Source organism: Miniopterus natalensis, chromosome 1 (assembly GCF_054644295.1).
Source record: "Miniopterus natalensis isolate mMinNat1 chromosome 1, mMinNat1.hap1, whole genome shotgun sequence".
NCBI classification, from domain to species: domain Eukaryota; kingdom Metazoa; phylum Chordata; class Mammalia; order Chiroptera; family Miniopteridae; genus Miniopterus; species Miniopterus natalensis.
Window position 1 is genome coordinate 198,765,118 of NC_142081.1, and position 18,202 is coordinate 198,783,319.

General features: G+C 60.0%; 1 protein-coding gene across 1 annotated transcript in view; it reads right to left on the reverse strand.

The window, feature by feature from the left end:
- Window positions 1-18,202, reverse strand: part of PPP2R2C (protein phosphatase 2 regulatory subunit Bgamma) — a 68,122-nt gene extending 49,920 nt beyond the window's left edge. The window contains exon 1 of the mRNA XM_087817088.1: window positions 18,133-18,202. Within this exon, the coding sequence (XP_087673214.1) occupies window positions 18,133-18,202 (70 nt within the window). The remainder of the gene's footprint in view (window positions 1-18,132) is intronic.

Genomic DNA, 18,202 nt, shown 5'->3' on the forward strand with positions numbered 1-18,202 from the left:
GAACAGAGCCCTAATCAGGAGACGAGGCCCCTCTCTCCCTCCTGGCCTTACCCTCCTGGGGTCCAGCCCACGCAGCAGCCCCGGGCGGAACTAGTTCTGCAAAGCCCCTCAGCCTGACCAGCCTCAGGGGATCAGTGTCAGCTCTCAAAGCTGAGTCCAGCTTATCCACCCTCCCCTGAATTTACTAGAAAGCTCTTTGTAGGCAAAGAGTATCTTATGACACGCAGACCGACCCCCCCCTCCTGGCTGTCCCATGCTGCTCCAGGAAGCAGTCCCAAAGGTCATGCAAAAGCCCGCGGACAGCCCAGGACCTGGCGGTCATCGTCACTGGGAGCGGAGTCCGCTGGCTCCTGCATGAGTCACCCCCGCTTATCAATATCTCCCGTAGGTCACCGCCACAGCGTTCAGCTGGAATGATGACCGTGAACCTCAGTGCCTGGTGGACAGAATGAGAGCTAAGAGGTCAGGAAGCCCTGGGTTCGAATCCCACCTGCCACGTCCTGGCTGTGTGACTCTCACAGGCGACTTGACCACTCTGAGCCCTGTGCTCCTGGTTTGTAGAATCACGACAGCAATGCCTGGCTCGGAGACGCTGGGTGCTCAGCGAATGTATTCCCTCCCCACTCCACCCCCCCGGAGTCCCTGTAGGCCATCTGGTCCAAGGGCTGCAAGCAGATGGCCCCAGGCACATCCCGCCCAGCCTCCGCGTTTGGCCCACGCGGCGTGTGGGTAAAGGGATGAGGCCGGCGTGGGGCGGCCCCGTACACGGCAGACGAGCCGCCAGCCCCGGGGCGATCGGAGCTGCTGCAGCCCCCGGCCGGTGCCTGGGCCTGGAACCCCACTCAGGCTCAAACCCCTGACCAGAAAGAGCGGACAGATTCAAAAACTACAGCCCAGAACCAAGGAACAGACCAAGGTGCACAGTAGAGATGCTAACGAACGCTCAGCGCAGGCTGGAGACGGTCCCCCAGCATCGGAAACAGACTGATGCGTACAACAGAGGCGCGGACGCCTGTCCCAGGAGGTCTGCGCCCAGAGGCCGGGGTGGGCTGGGGGAGGAGGAGGCAGGCCGCCCGTCACCGCGACAGCCCTCACACCCGCTGTCCTATCCAGTCCTCCAGCATCACCAAAGCCTGCCTGCGGCGTCCTGAGTTTACAGACGAGAAGGCTGAGGCCTAAAAGGTCGCATCATGCGCCCAGGTCCCGGGTAACAAGCAGGGAAGCCAGGACGACCAGAAATCCCAAACTCATTCTGCCACTCCCGGGGTCCTCTCGCCGTGCTTCTCCCCGTGGTCCCTCAGCGTTACCGAGCCCCTTCCCGGCTCTTCTCCGCGCCCCACTGCTCCCTGCCCAGTGACTCTGCATTTCACAGGTGACACGGGGGTGGACTTCGTTCCTTCGTTCACTTCTTTGAACACAAGGAAGGAGGGGAATCATGGCACAAACACGCAGACTGTCTCCGTGTTTCCGAGTGGGGACGCCGAGTGGAACGTGGCCAGGCCCTCCCTTAGGTGCACTGGGTCACCAGACCTGGCCAATGAGTCTCGCCACCCTGAGGACACTTCAGCAGGTGCAAAGACCCCGAGGCAGTTCCCAGGGGGTCTCCCCGCCTCTAGGGGCCTCCCACCGTCTGCCCTGTGGCCATGGAGATACTGTTGATGCCAGCACAGCTCACCTTACCCACAGCCGACTTTCTCACCACCCCCACCAACCATCTACGAGGCCAGGCATCCGTGCTTCCATTGATCGGACGGGAAAAGTGAGGCTCAGAGAGGTTAGCCAGTCCACCTTTCATTGAGTGGAGGGTGCTGCTTATGCGAAATAAAACCCGCTGGGTGCAGGAGTGAGTGGATGAATGAATGAAGGCCACAACCGAAAACGAAGGAGTACAGCTGCCGATCAGCACACAGAGCACAGAGGCCGGGCCAAGAGAACCCGGGGAGCTGCGCCGGCCACCACCCGAGACCTGCTGGGGAGAAGAGAGCTTTGGGCCACGGCCAGGCCTGAGGCCCCTGGCAGCCAGCCTGGGTCTCATAGGAAGGAGCTCTGGGGGCTCGGTGGGCAGTGCCAGTGTCGGGGTCGCACTCACTGGCCCAGGAGAGCGGAGGGGGCACTGGCCTCCCCCGGGCCGAGGCTCCCAGCCCGAGACCCACGAGGTGCAGAGAAGGTCCCAGCAGAGGACACGCACCCTTCAGTCGGGGCCACACAGCCTCGGCAACTCACGTTACACAGCTCGCAGAGCAGCCTCCCACCCCCGTTTCCATGGGAATCCCCTTGAAATAACCCCGTCACCAGGCTGCCGTTCTTCAGAGGAGGAGCTGGGATGAGCGTGAGGGTGGGAGGGAGGCCTCACGCCTGGCCCACGCCGCCCCACCTACCACCCCCGGCTGAGACGGCAGGGCCTGGGGTGCAGCAAGACCATTCCCCTGGCGACTGGGAGACACAAAGGGAACTGACGAGAGCATCTCAAACGTCCAGCTGCCTCCCTGAGAAGGCTCCATACCCGCCCAGGTTTGCAGGGACCAGCCTGGGTCCCACACAGCAGCCCCACCTGGACGAGCCCCTGGACTTCGAGCCCCAATTTCTCAGGTGACAGTAGAGGGATCCCCAAGTGCCCACCCAGCCCTCAGCCCCAAACCTCTGGCTCCCAGCCCTGCAGCAGGAGGCGGGAGCCAGTGAGAGTGATCGCCACAAACATTTACTGGGCACTTTCTCTGCGGGAGACATGTTCCAGCCCTTTCTACCCATTTCCTCCACCGTTCTCACAGCCACCCTCTGATCTGAGAGGAACACGGAGAGGGTGGCTTGCTGGACCCAGGCCCAGGCCTCCTGACTCCCCCCCGACCCCGCCCAGCTCCAAGCCCTGGCTCGCTGAAGGCTCAGAATAGGGTCCCAGCTGGACTATCAGGGCAAGGCCCGCTGAGCCTGAGCCTGCCGTGTCTGTCCCCTCAAGTCTGGATCACCCACCCCTCCCCTTAGGCTCTGGGAACTGCCCCTTCCAAGGATGGGAACTGCCCCTTCCAAGCCCCTCTCCTGGCTGTCCCCTCACTCCAGACCAGCAAAGGAACCACAAGCCAGTGGCTATGGTCCCAAAGGGACACTCTGCCTGCTCCAAGTTTACTGAGGTCCTGGCTAACCCAGGTGGGGCCAGTCCTGACCCCAGTAGGTGGCGGAAATGTCCCTGCCAACAGCATTCCCAGCAGAGAGCCCCCCTAGACCCTCTAAGATCTCCCCACAGTCGGCCTTAGTAACCAGCCAGCCAACCTCCATCCCCTAAGGGGTGTCCCTGCAGGATCCTGGCTCTGTCAAGGGTAAGAAGCCGTAAAGCCCAGTGCTGGTGGGGGCTGGGGACCTGAGCCCCACATTAATCACAATAAAAACACACGCACCCTTTGACCCTCCAATTCCCACCCTGGGAGTTAATCCTCAGATACACGGTGCGGCATTCATCTGCAGCAACGTGCAAAATGGGGGGAAAGCCAACCTAGAGCAACCTCAGGTGTTGCTCGGGCGCAGGTTTCATCAGCTCCTCCCTGTGAGGCAGCCTCGCAGCGTCTCCTGAACGGCCGAGTCAGGGAGACCTATTCCCGCAGCCCCTCCTCCGAGCTCCAAGTGTGTGTCTCCCTGTGAGTGCATGCCTTTAATTTCCGATAATAAAATGAGTTTGATTTTTAATGGCTGTAAAAGCAACTGACAATAAAATTCCACTAAATGTGTATTTGAGAGAAATGAAAATGTAGAGTTATACAGATGTGAGGCATAAAGGACCCTGCAGCCCCCAGCCGCTGGACGCCCTGGACCCCTCGGCGTCCCCGACCTGGTCTCTATAAGAAGAGGCTCCCTGGGGGACGTCCACAGCCCCATGCACAGCGGCAGGGCACATGCACAAAACAGGAGAGCTGCACATTTGCAGGGAAGAGACTCCAAGTCCCCGCACACTGGCCCCTCAGGCTCCCTCGGGCCCTGCCTGAGTCCAGAAAGTGGGCCAAGTCCCCACAAGGGCCTGCGCTGAGTGGCCAGAATCTTCTCTCCTTTCTCTGGAAGCCGAATGCTGGGGGGTTCTGACCTCCAGAAGGACAGCCAGCCCCGGATGTGGGAATGGGGCTTCTGGGGGCCAGCAAGGGCTGTGAGAGGAGCTGCAGGCCCCCTTTTTCTAGGGCTCCCTCCTGATTCTCGGTCACGGAGTTCCCGTCCCAGATAGCCCGGGGGGGGGGGGGGGAGGGAGGCGTTTCCTGCAGCAGCAAAATTGGCTCTGGAAGACACCGGGTGTGGTAGAAATAGCATTTGCTTTGGAGTCAGGCAAAGCTGGGCGGAACCCCAATTCCACCACCTTCTGGCTGTGCAACCTCGGGCAAGGAGCCTGGCCTCTCTGAGCCTCCATTTCTCATCTACTGTGGGGGGGAGGGGTCCCAGCACCAACGGCAGATGGTTGCTGAGATGAGGACTGTGGGGCCTTGGCTGTTACCCCGCATCTGTCTCATCCATTCCACAAATACCGGCCTCCCCTCGCCTGCCCTCACGCCCCACTTTCATCTTCAACACGGGGCCTGTCGCATGGGGAGAATGGCTACCTGTTCTTCATCTGGGTCAGAGAAAAATCGAGCAAACGCACGGCCGCCTTCTCCGAGCTGGCCAGGCGCCGGAAGGAAAACGCCAGATGACGGCACAGTGGGTCGGCTCGGGGGTTCCGGCCCCTCGGGCCCTCAGGATGCTCAGAGCACCCCAGCCAATAATGAAGGGAGCTGGCCGCCGAGCCCACGGGCCTCCCTCATGCGGTGCCCACTTCGCAGCCCCGGGGTACAAGGAGGTCCCCGCAGACCTGAGTGCAGGCTGACCTGGCATCTGCAGGCCTGGGTTCAAATCCCAACTCATCTGCTATGAGCTGTGAAACCCCTGCCCCATTTCCTTGTCTGTCAATCAGGGACAGTTCCACACACCACGGAGGGGTCTTGAGCTGGGCCCCCCCCCCGGCGTTGGCTGAGCCTGCTCCTGCCTGCGCCTCCACAAGGCCTGGCCTGGAACCCTCTCCCCCTCCCCTCCCCTGACTCCTACTTCTCCTTAGATCTCTGAACTCCCTCGGGGCTCTGTGTCTCCTGCATCCCCAACACCAATCTCCATGCCTGCACATAGCAGGCCCTGACAAATACACACTGAATGGGTTCACTTCTTCCAGGAAGCCCTCCTGGACTTCCCACCACCCAGCCGTCCTCTGGGCAGCCCAGCCCCTAGATTCCTCCCCACCACAGCTCCGGCACTGGCCCCTTGTCCATCTGGCCTGCTCTGGGGCCCCTGGGACATGGCCCTGGTCACTCATAGCCACAGCTGTATCCCCTACCCCCGTAACCTGTGGGCGGTCCAGGTGCACCACCGCAGAGGCTCCACCACTCCTCACGTCAATTCTCCCACACACATCGGCCCCTTTCTCCCACGTGGCCGGCCTCTCAGCTCCATTCTGTCTTCCCGCCCCTCAGCTCCCTCCTGTCCTAACCCCCCAGGCTCCCCAACTCAATCCCACTTCTTATTGTGACCAAGTCCGTCTAAAACATGAAACCAGCGAGCCTTTTCTTCCACTCCCTGTGTTTTTGTGTTCTCACCAGTGACGGGCCGCTTCTCGGGATGGGGGTGACCGGCTGGGACAGCCCTGGAGAGGGCCCTGGGCCGCCCGCCCAGCCAGCCTGCTACACGAGGCGCCTTTCATAGCCGCTGATACAGCCAAAGCACAGTTACAGCTCAGCCACCCGAAGTCCAGCGACCCACAGCCGGTGTGGGTGGCCCGGGAAGGAGGAGGGGGAACCCTGCTGCCCTGCCCTTCCCTTCCCCTCCGCCTCTGGGCTCAGTTCTCAGAGGGGCTTGGCTAAGGGGCCTTCGGGCCCAATAAGTAGCTCCCGCCCAAGTCGGAAACCCCCGAGGGGGAGAGGAGACTTAGGCCCGTGGAGAGGAGAGTCCTCAGCAGAAGGCGGGCTCCCGAGAGAGGCCCGGGGAGAATGGAGCATAACTCACACCAGCAGGACCGGCTACCCCAGACCCCAGAGCTGCCTTCCCACCCCCACCCCAGCCCTAGGCCAGTCCCTCATGTCACAACCTGCCCAAGCCCACCAATCGGAGCACACCACCGCCCTGACCAGGGTGGGGAGGTCAGGAGGATCCTTCCCCCAGGATGCGGACGGGGGACAGGGCCCCCCAACAGTGTGCATGGGAGATGGGAGGGACCAGGTCCAACACTGTAGAAAAACCAGACGCGTGCCTGCCTTTGGTGTATGAATGAACCCGGCCCCTTCCTGCTGGCCGGGGGCCGTGGCCTTCAGAACGATATAGCACATCCGCACTCAGGTCCCAAATTGTGTGAGCACTGAGTGTAACCCTGGGGCACCCCGTGTGCCCCTTGTCCCAGCTGAGTCCCCTGGATGTTCCCTGGGTCGCCATGAGATCTGTCTCGGGGTGAGGGCCTCGTCCCGTGTGTGCTCCCTTCCGCAGATGTCCCGGCTTCCGAGAGCACAGGCTCTGTGCCCTAAGGCAGGTCTTCACTTTCACATGAGGAAACTGAGGCCCGAGGAGGCCGCGCGGCTTGCCCAGGGTCACACAGCCAGCCACAAGCATGCCTGGGCCTGGGCAGGGGTCCCCAGGCCTGCTGCCATCACCTGTCACCACCTGTCACCACATGGCACGGCTCCTCACAAAGACATGGCCACAGCCACCCCATCCCCCAGGTTTCCAGCCACTGCCCCGATTTCTCACCTGCCACCCCACTGTCCCCAGATGGACACGCACCTGTACCCGAACAAATGTCCCAGTTAGGGGTTTTGAAAATTGGGTCACCTGCAGGAAAGGTGCCATCAACAAGGTGTGCCTGGGGTCATAGGGTTGGCCCCGAGGGCTCCCGGCTCCACCCCAAACGTTCCTAAGCCTGGGACTCAGGGAGTCACTGAGTCCTCATCAGGGAGCTCGCATGGGTCCTGGGGACGTCCCAGCCCAGCAGGTGGGGAGATCCTTCACCCTCCGGCCCGCACCCTGACCCACGCACGCCCCCCGCGGGCCGCGGGCCGAGTCTGATGAGTGAGCCCACATAGTTACTGAATCAACAGCCATATCTCCACGACGGACTGTTATGCGGCCCTTAAAAACTGTTTACTCAGAGCGGGTGATAATTCGGAGAAATGTTTACAGCATCTTAATTATTTAAAAGATACAAAACTGTATTTCTATGGCAACCTACAAGAGCAATCTTCTATTTCCTATAACAAGGAAATAGAACATCATTGAAACAAAGTTCCCGGCGCAGTGAAATCAGCATGTTATTTCCTCCCTCTGTCTTCTGCTGTTGCATTTTCAAAGGTTTCTGTAAAGAGATAAAATAAATAGAGAAATGAAATCAAACTCTTCTCACGAGGCGCATCTGAACATACACTCGGCTTAGCTCCCAGAGGCTGGCACGCAGGGCACGTCTCGGTGATGGGTGATGATGGGTGATGGGTGATGGATGGTGGGTGATGGATGGTGGGTGATGGGTGATGGATGGTGGGTGATGGGTGATGGGTGACGGGTGACGGGTGACGGGTGACGGGTGGTGGGTGACGGGTGATGGGTGGTGGGTGACGGGTGGTGGGTGACGGATGGTGGGTGATGGGTGATGGGTGATGGATGGTGGGTGATGGATGGTGGGTGATGGGTGATGGATGGTGGGTGATGGGTGACGGGTGACGGGTGGTGGGTGACGGGTGGTGGGTGACGGGTGGTGGGTGATGGGTGATGGATGGTGGGTAATGGGTGGTGGGTGATGGATGGTGGGTGATGGATGGTGGGTGATGGGTGATGGATGGTGGGTGATGGGTGGTGGGTGATGGATGGTGGGTGATGGGTGATGGATGGTGGGTGATGGGTGATGAGTGATGGGTGATGGATGGTGGGTGATGGGTGATGGATGGTGGGTGATGGGTGATGAGTGATGGGTGATGGATGGTGGGTGATGGGTGATGGATGGTGGGTGATGGGTGATGAGTGATGGGTGATGGATGGTGGGTGATGGGTGATGGGTGATGGATGGTGGGTGATGAGTGATGGGTGATGGGTGATGGGTGATGGATGGTGGGTGATGGGTGGTGGGGGATGGGGGGTGGGGGAAGGGGGTGGGGGATGGGGGATGGATGGTAGGAGATGGGGGATGGATGGTGGGTGATGGGTGGTGGGTGATGGATGGTGGGTGATGGGTGATGGATGGTGGGTGATGGGTGATGGGTGGTGGATGGTGGGTGATGGGTGATGGGTGGTGGATTCTCTTTCCCAGCCCCGGAAACAGCCCTGCCTCTCCTCGGGGCTCTAAACGCCTCGGGGTTGTTTTACCACCTTCCACCTCAAAGCCGGTGTAGGAACCGCTACGGTTGAGCCAGTTCACCCGATGACGGTTGTCCCCAAAGCAGCCAGGCCAGCCAGGGTTCCGCACAGTAAACATGGGGGAGGGGAAGGGGGGAGCGTCTCTCTCAGTGACCCACAGGCTACCCGACCGTTTCTGCAGCGAGAAACCTGAGTCACTGGACACTCCTGAGCTGCCGCCCTCCAGCCAGGGTCTGAAACATCAGCGTGGCCCAGACACGTGGACGGGCCCACGGGAGCGAGTGCAGGGAGGTCTCATTTTCACAGGTGTGGGGGCCACAAAGGTGACCACGCATGCGAAACCACGCAAAGCGGTCCTCATAGTCTGTGTGGACATCACAAGTGTTCCGTGACCTCAACATTTTTTCAAGACACTAAAAACTCCCCCGCTGATGGTTATGAATGCAACAGAAAACAAACAAGTAAAGCCGGTGTTTACTTAGCACACAGTAATTTAAAGCATTAGAAATACGGAGAACCCAAATATTTTATTTCTTCCTTTAAAATGATATCAAGATCCTGTTAACCAATGTCACCCCAGTAAATTTAATTTAAAAAGTAAAATAAAATCCACAGAGAGCAGTGTGAACAGCGGTGGCCTCCGCTCGTTACAGACGTTAGGACACCAGGCAAACCTCGATCCACCTCGATCCAGGCCTCGGAGTGTCGGTTGTCGTCCTAAGTCAGCACCAGCTCCAGGATTTTACTCTTTGGCCTCCAGCGTCCTCAGGAGAGGTCCTCTCCGCGAGGGTTTTTTTCTAGCGTCACTTCCTCTGGCGTCGCCCCTCTTTCTCTCGGCCCTTTCCTGGCTTCTGCCTGGACGTCCACAGTCCCGAGTCCCCGGCTTCCTAAGAGCCCCGAAGGGCAGGAACTTCAATCCAGGACCCATGATGTCCCCCTGACACTCCACTCAGACCTCTCCTCCATCCGGTCACTTTCATTTCCACGCTGGACATCCTCAGTGGGTCCCCTGCCCTTTGGATTTTCCACTTCTGTAAAATGCCGCCCGGGTTTCTCACGGGGAGGCCAGGAGGCAGGGTCGCCGCACACTCTGGGGCCTGGGTGTAAACTACCAGGAGCACAGTGACCCACTGGCGACAGGCGGGGAAGGAAGCGACTGGGTCGTGGGCCGTGACCCCCCGTTACTACTCAGTGGCCTGCGGGCTGGAGGACTGGGGCGGAGATGTGCTCAGTGCAGTTACTCGGTTTACCGAGGGGGCTGCCGTCAGAGCCCTGCGGTCGGGGAGCGGCCTGGTTTAGCTGAACTGTGATGGCTGAGCCTGTACATGCGGGACCCGTGCAAAGCAAATACTCTTTCCACTCAGGGGAGCTGGCCGGGGAAGGCGCGGCATCTGGTTAAAAATAATAATCATCCAGCCCTGGCCAGTGTGATTCAGCAGGTACAGTGCTGGCCGAGCACTGTCGGGCTGCAGGTTTAACCCACGGCCCCGGCTGGGGGCCCCTGCCGGAGGCCACGAATCGATGCGTCTCCCTCACATCAATGTTTCTCTCTCTCCCCTCCCTCCCTCCCTGCCTGCCTTCCACTCTCTCTAGGAATCCATGGAAACTATCCTGGGGTGAGGGTTAACCAAACAAAAAAATCGGAGCTGCTCCGAGGTCAGGTTTGAAAGGGCGCCATTTGTCCACTCATCAGTCATCCGAACACAGAGCCCGGCACCTGGTGGGGACCAGGCGGGAGCCGCGCACAGAAGCAGCAGATGTGTCCAAGATACGCCTCTACCGACGCTGCTCGGGACAGGACTGCGGTCCTCTGTGTCAGGAAGGCCTGGGGGCCAGTCCTGCCTTACGAGCGGTGCCAGGACGCAGCCCCAGGTGGCACCCCCAGGACGGCAGCCTCCACAGTGCAGGGGGGGCAGGAGGGTGGCCCCGCCCCGCAGTGGCCCCGGCCTGCAGTCGCAGATCCCATCCCTGCCTGGAGCAACTAAGACCTCTGAGCCGCCTTTGTTCTGCCTCAATGGGCCATTCACCCCCAGGCTCTGGAAGACAATGGTTCCCACTGTGCCAGGAGGCAGTGCCCGTCCTGGGCAGCATGGCAGGGCCCAGGTGGGCCCTGATCCGCAGGCAGGCTGGCAAGTGCCTCCTGGGCTCAGGCAGAGAAGCCTGGATGCTTCCAGGGGACAAGCTCATGTCGCTTTGCACATGTTGTTCCTCCTGCCTGGATTGTGCTAAAATGTCATGTCCCTTAAATGTTGGTGAACCTGGGCCTCTGGCTCAGCTCTTCCCGCCTTTCTCTCACCCCACTCCTCACTCTCCCTGCCTAGAACATAGTGAGGGCTCCACAAACATTTGCTGAATGAGTGAGTGAGCGAGTGAATGAGTGAGAGTGAGTGGGTGAGTGAGTGGCTGAGTGAGTGGGTGGGTGAGTAGGTGGGTGAGTGGGTGGGTGAGTAGGTGGGTGAGTGGGTGGGTGAGTAGGTGGGTGAGTGGGTGGGTGAGTGAATGAGTGGGTTAGTGGGTGGGTGAATGAGTACGTGAATGAGTGAATGAATGAGTGGGTGGGTGAGTGGGTGGTGAGTGGGTGGGTGAGTGAATGGGTGAGTGAGTAGATGAGTGAATGAATGAATGAGTGGGTGGGTGAATGAATGAATGAGTGAATGGGTGAGTGAGCCAACGGGTGAGTAAATGAGTGACAGCAACGACCTTGCTCCTCAAGGTTGCACGTCCAGCACCTAACGCCCCCCTTGGCATACACGGTGGATCCCTAAATGTTTGTTGAACAAAAGTGAAAAGAATTTCGACTTCATTGGTATTCAGAAAGGAATTAAAACAAATATTTTTCATCCATGGTATTTGCAAAGGTCAAACAAATTAGAATACCTAATGCTGATCAGCATGTGGTAAAACAGAAACTTTCTGGAGAATAATCTGGTCAGGCGTGTCAGGAACATTAAACACGCTCATAATTCCTACATAAAATTGCATGCATGGGACTCTCTCTTAAGACAATTATTCCAAAATCTGGGGGAGGGACAGGAGTAGGGAGCCTTCAAACACAGTGTTCATTCACTCAGTGCTGGTTGTAAAAGAAAAAAGAAAAGCAACCTAATTGCCCAACAATCGGGGGTGATTAATTGAACGCAGACACATGTATCTGGAAGGCTGTGCGGCCGAGGCGGAGCTGGGGGGGCTGAGGTGCCCACTTACACCCCTCGTCCCTGCGAGGACCCAGACACTAAGATCTGCTTTATTAAAGGTAAACTCGCTGGGGTGAGCTGGGGACTCCAACTCCACTGCGCCTCCCGCGGGCCTGTGGGGACAGAGGGGCGTAGGGGCTGGACTCCAACACGAGAGAATGCAAGCGCCTGGTCATGGGACAGCCCCTGGGGTGCGGGCCCCTGACTACTATAACCCCGCCCAACAGGGAACAGTCGCCCAACGGGTGGCAGGCTCTCACCGTCTCCACCGATCCCAAAAGCCAAGGGTGGGGGCAGGCCACGGAGTCCGCCTTCCCAGAAGGCCAGCCTTCCCCCGCAGCACAGTAGGGCCGACTATAGAATCTGTGGGGCCCACTGCAAACTAAACATTCAGAGCCCCTTGTTAAAAAACCAGGAGGAAGTGTCACGAACGAAACTTAAATATAAAGCCCGTTCATTTTTTTCCATGACTTGTCACGGTATCTGCTATTTAATGCCAATGGAAATAAAGGGAAAAGAGTTTAAGTTATTGGCATGAATGTTATCGCTCATCATTCTGTGCTGCAATTCCGGTTTTAAATGCAAATCTAGGCGCATGCAGCCGGGATGCAGGACCCCCGAAACACGCAGCCTGCATCGGGGAGCCCCCACTCACGCGCCCGAGCGCTGCCCTTCCCAGAGCAGGGGCGACGTTGCCCAACCAGCTCCTCTGTGCCTGTGCCCCGTGGGGTGCCCGCATGCTCCGCACCCCTCAGCGCCGGGCGCGGGACGGGCGAGGGCTGAGAGGAAGGGCCCTGGCGGTCCTGTTCCCCTTCCCTGGGCAACATCATTGTCAGCGTCAGTGACTCGCTAACGAGGGGAAGTACCACGAGCGAGAGCGAACAGGGCCGGGTCCCTCGGTCCTCAGGGCTTTCCAGAAGGTCCCTGCCTCCTTTCTGCTCCGGAACCGAGATCGGGCTCACCCAGAAGGCGCGGCCTCCCCGGGCTGCACGCCTGCACTCACGCAGGCACCCACACACTGGATTCCCACGGCCCGCCGCGCGTGGGAGCTCAGCCACACCCTGCGTGGACACGGGGAGGTGGGCCACGGGCGCCGCCCAGGGGACAGAGGGAACGGACGCTCCTGCGCGTGTCCCCTGGGCTCGCACGCACGCTCCACCGTCCCACCAGGCACCACTTACAAAACACGGCTCAGAGGCGAAAAGATTCAAAACTTCAAGATGGTCACCGCAGAGCGTGGAAGCAAGCGCGGGGCCTTCTGGGCGCGGGCCCTACACGCCCGCCTGGGTGCCCACCGTGGAGCCAGCCCCGCCACGGAGCCCTGGGAAATCTTACCACCTCGTGCTTAACTAGAAAGCAGCCTTCAAATGGTTTACGCCCAGAGATTACAGCTCTCACAAAGGGGTCGAGGCATTTCTCCAAACGGCAATGCTAACGCCCAGGAGCCATCAGGCACTGCGAGGGCCTGGAGACAGTGTCTCCCGCTGGGCCGCCCTGCCACTCCCGAGCCTCTCCCGAGCCCGGCGCCCACAGACACAGGGCCCTCCGAGGCCTCCTACCAAACACCCCGTAGCTCCGCGGGCTCTCGGGATAAAAACAAAAGCTGGAGCAAGTCTGCAACCGGGAGATGATGCGGAAACGGTGGTTAGCATCTGATTTCCATCCTGCAGAAGGAAACTGAGGAAGCCCTACCCTGTGCCTGCGCCAACCTCTGCGTTAGGATTAGTTAAAAGTAAACAAGTGTGTGGTTTACCCGGGCGGGCTGGTGGGAGGGGCCCACAGGACAGTTTGGGGAAACTGTGAACAACAATAACCCGTCCCAGGGGTAGACCTTTGGAGTCCACACGGCCTTTGCCTTAGAGCCTTGTGACACCAGGACAGGACAGGAAGCAATGCGGCGAAACTGAGGCTCAGAGCGGCCTCAGTGCTTTAGTAGAGAAGACCCAAAGGTGTCCTATAGCAGCCTCCGGCCCTCCCCACGCCTGCAATGGAGACAATGTGAGTTTGTAAAATCCCAGGAAAGCTATGCAAGTGATGTTCCTAAATGGAGGCCAAAGAAACAAAGACCTGAGCAGTCCACATCCTGATTTCCAAAAATCCAAGGCTGGCTCTCCCCGCTCCCCCTGGGCTGGCTTCAGGTCACCGACCCCTCTCAGCTGCGGTTCACCCAGTGGGGTGGGGAAAGCACAGGGCGGCCAGTTTGATGACAGTTCCAAGGGCTGCTCTGACTCTGACCCCTAAGGAAAAGACATCATTGCTAGTGGACGATATTTATTAAACGCGGACTGTGCCCCAGGCCCCGGCTGGAGGCTTTCAACGGCCCGAGTTCACCGAGAGTACTGCTTTCACGGAGCAGGGCGGGGAGCGCCTGGAAAAGCTACGGCATCCATCCATTGTGCATTCCTCGTTTCAAGGGATCTAGGCAGCAATCCACGGGAGAAACGACGGCTCTGGGGCACTGAGTGGCCCGCCCAGGATCAGGGACTGGAGCCAGACCCTACTGGACGCGGGTCTCCTGACTCCAGATCTTAGGTGTCTTATCTGGCTGGAAACCCCAGCTCAGTAGCCCCCAGACAGGGGAACCAGAGCCAGAAGCTTTTATTTGAATCCAGTAAAAGAGATGGAAGACAATTCCCACAACGGAACGCAAACAAATCAAAATCCTCTGGGTTTCATGCACCTTGGATGCCGGGGGTGAGTGACAGGCAGCTGCCCGGGTGCCCGGATAACTGGTAAAGTCTGTGCAATCGGGGGGGCGGGAGGGGGCCTCGGCTGCAAGTAACAGACACCTGGCTTAAGGCCTAAAATGTACCAGCTCATGGAACTGGTACATCCAGAGGTGGGTGGACATCCAGGGAGTCACAGATTGTCACCAGCACCCCCAGTTCTCACTCATCTCTGCCCTGCCATCAAGTGTTGTTGGCTTAACACTGGCTACCTGCATGGTCTCAAGGTGGCTGGTGGCAACAGGGGGCTTCCGTGTCCCATCACAGGACAGGGATGGCTTCCTGCAGCTCTCTCCTTCACACCTGACCCCCAGAACGACTGCCATGTGCACCCAGGAACCAGGCAGTGCGAGGGGGATGGGGCTACCCTTGGACCGCGCTGGCCCACAGGTCTCTTGCTGGGAACCACTCCTGTTCTCCCGAGGGTGGGAAGGACTAACTATTTGGAGATCAGCCACCATACCCGCCACAGGGTGCAAATCTGAATGCTGGGTCTCCCACAAGCAGCACCCATCTTCAGGATGGTCTAGGCCTGGGCAGAAAGCTGGCATTACCCAGGGCACAAGTTCAAAACGTGAAGCAGATCCCGTGCTGTAGAAACTGCCCAAGTGCTTGGTAGAGAGAGGCCTGTGCGCCCCTCCTGACCTTACCAGCTCCCGAGCAAGTCCCCTCCCTCCTCCGAGCGCCCATCCACGGCCTCAACTATAAAATCAGCCTACCTCTGAAGAGATAAACCGATTTCTCTGAAGTGGCGTGGCACACACAGGATGGCAAGGATACGGGGTTAGAGAAACAGGAACATTTCTGTCCATGGATGAAAGAGGCGTGTGCATACAACAGAGTTTAAGGGCAGATGTGCTGGTGGGAGGGAAAGTTGTGGACCCAGCAGAAAAGCATGCCTCCAAAGTGCGTCACAAGTCAGGCATCTGGGAGTGACTGTTGCTTCCCAAAGAGACCCAGCCACCTGCCACCTCCCCGGCCACCTCCCCTGGCTGTGAGTTCCTGTATCTGGTCCATCACTGCCTGCCCAGGGCCAGACCCAAAGGAGGCTGGGCTGGTAAATGCTGCTCTAATTCACACTAAGGTGTGAATGACTAACAAAACCTAAGCTCTTCCCAAAGTATTTGAGAGTTTACAAGAGACTCCGAAACTCAAGAAGGGCTGCCACTGGTGATGATGGCACTTAACCTGAGACCTAGAGGGTGAGTCAGTCATGGGAAGAGCAGGAAGTAGATGTTGGGGGGGGGCTCACCAGTGCCACTGCCTGGAAATAAACGGGTGGCCTGAAGGACCAGGAGGTGAGTCGGAGCCACTGGGCTGCACTGAAGGAGCGTTTGTGGACCCAACGACCAGGTGAACAGGCACTGTACACCTGGGTCTTTTGCAAACTCCCAGCATCCACTATTTGCTCATGAAGCTCTTACAGGAACAAGACTTTTAAATTTTAATGGTGCCATTTACTAAATGTTCCTAACAGACCAAGGGCCGAGTTGAGTATTTTCTATATTAGCATAATCGCTGGTTGTCCCAACAGCCTCGTAGGTCGTGTTTCTCCTGTTACAAAGGAAGAGAGTGGAGCTCAGAAAGATTTAGTGACTTGTCCAAGGTTGCACAGCAAGGGGAGCATCGGAAGCAGAATCTGAATACAAGTCCCTCTGACATCCAACTCTGCGGCTACCCTGCGCTCTGAGCACAAAATGCAAGCGAGAAGCAGCGGTGTGAGCGCGGGCCTTCCTGCGGGAGGCCAGGCCTTGCGTAGCACTCTACTCCTAACAGCTTCCTAACAGCTACTGCTGTTGCTTCCTCTACTAGGCCCTGCCCTCCCTGAGCGCAGGAGCTTCTGATCTTGCCTCTGCATCACGGGCACCTGAGCCCTATGCCCTACAGACAAGTGGCACTGAGGCCGGTGTGCACGAAGGCCAGGCCTCAGCTTCCTCATCTGTAGAATGGGGGTGAGGGGCATGTGGATGTTGTGTGAGGCCCCAGAGCACCCCGGGAGCTCAACATACTGCAGCTGCCAGGTAACCACTTATAATCCCCAGGTGGCTCCTTCGCCCACCATCTCTCCTGACCTCACAGAAACCTGAAGACCTGTAGGCAGGATGATATTAGTCAGTCCCATTTTACAGATGGGGAAACAGAGGGGGAGGGGTGCCCCTCAACATCACATGACTCCCTTCCAGAGCAGGGGCTGCTCAAGGGCAGGACCTCTGTCCAGTCCCCAGGGCTAAAAAAGTGACGGACACATAGTAGGTGCTCTGTGGCTACTTGCTGAATGAAGGGGAATTGCAAACCCTCACATCTCCTCGAGCTCTGCGCCTGCGCCTTGCCCTCCCCTGCTGGGAGCTGGAGGCACATGAAGGAAAAGGGGGCAGAGAGGCGGCTGAAGGAATCGGTGTCGCAGGTGCCCCCGTGGGCCGCGCAGGGTGCTTTCCACTTTAATCCCGGAGCCCTGTGCGCTCTCCCACGGTCCTCCACGTGGAGATGGGAAAACAGAGGCTCCCTCCGGAAACACAGGCCAGAGGGACCTGCCCAGACGCGCGCTCTTGGCCAGAGCCTGACCACTGGGCACCTGCCAGCACCCAGAGGCCTCGCGCGCAGACAGAGCCCCTGGCCGCACACACGCCGATCCTTCCCCGACCTCACCGACCAAGGGCCACTTCCAGCTCCCTGAGCCCCAGGAAGCCACAGCTCGGGACGGAGCCCGCGCCCGGCCCTGCGCAGCCCAGCCCCCCCCACCCCCCACTCCCATCGGGAAAGCGTGACTCAACGGTTCCCTTCCGGGGCGCGTGGAGCGCCACCCACAGCGTCCCCGGCCCAGGTCGCACACCAGCCTCTGCTCTGGGGGTCGGGGCGCCCCGGGAGCCCGCCCCGCGCGGACCAGCGCGCCCCCGGCCTCCGCAGGGCTCCGGCTCCGGGCTCCGCTTCGTTTCCAGCAACGCGGGGGCACCACGCGGGGCCCAGTCACGCGCGCCCGCGGAGCCCACGCGGGTTCCCGGCACAGGCACCCGCGCGCACTGCTAAAGACCCCAAACGCCTCTGCGCGCGTGCAGCGCCCCGAAACCCCGCAAGTCCCCAGCCTGCGTCCCCACCTCGCGCCACTCCCGCATCACTCCGCAGGCCCGGGCTGCGGCCCCGAGCGCCCCCGCCGGGCCCGGGGGGGGGGGCGCAGAGGGACCCCGGCAAGTTCCCGGCCTGCAGGAGAGGCGCTGACCCTCCCAATCCCGCCCTCCTGGGGGGGCTGCGCTTTGGCTTCCAGGGCGAATTTAGGGAATTTCAAATGCAAGGCCCTTTGGGGGTAGCATGTCCCACTTTTTTGGGGGGGGGCAAATCCTGGCAGTTTGGGGTCAGCCGCTTCCGTCTCAGTGTAAACTCGCCGGGACCTAAAGGCCGCCCCCGCCGGCCGCCCCCTCCCGCCCAGGAGGGGCCCCCTCGGGCGGCGCAGGGAGGGGCCGCGGCCCGGAGCCTCCCCGGGGAGCCTGCGGCGGGTTTTTTCCAGGTCCCCGCGCGTCTCGGGGGAGCGGGGAGCCTAGAAGGTTCTGCGGGCTTTGGGCAGGGCTGAAACGGGGGACCCCGGGCTCCAAGCCCCTGAATCTCCCCGGATTAACCGCAGATTCCCCGCAGGCCGGCCTGTTGGAGAATGACGGCCGGGGCGAATTCGGGGGGCTGCGGGCCGGGGCGCACCGCCGCCTGCGGAGGGCGAGCGGGGGAGGGCGCGGCCCCTCGGGCGGCCGGGGCCCTGGGGTCCCCCTCCCTCCCGGGCCCGGGGCGGGGCGGGGCGGGGGACAGACACACCGCGCGCGGTCCACACCTTCGGAGGGCACTCGGTGCGACGGCATCCCCACGCCGCGGCGGCCGGAGGGCCTCGGACGCGCGTACGTTACCTTCAGTCACATAGCTGTGGTCCCGCAGGAAGCTGTGGTTGATCTTCCGCGCGTCCGTGTCCTCGCCCAT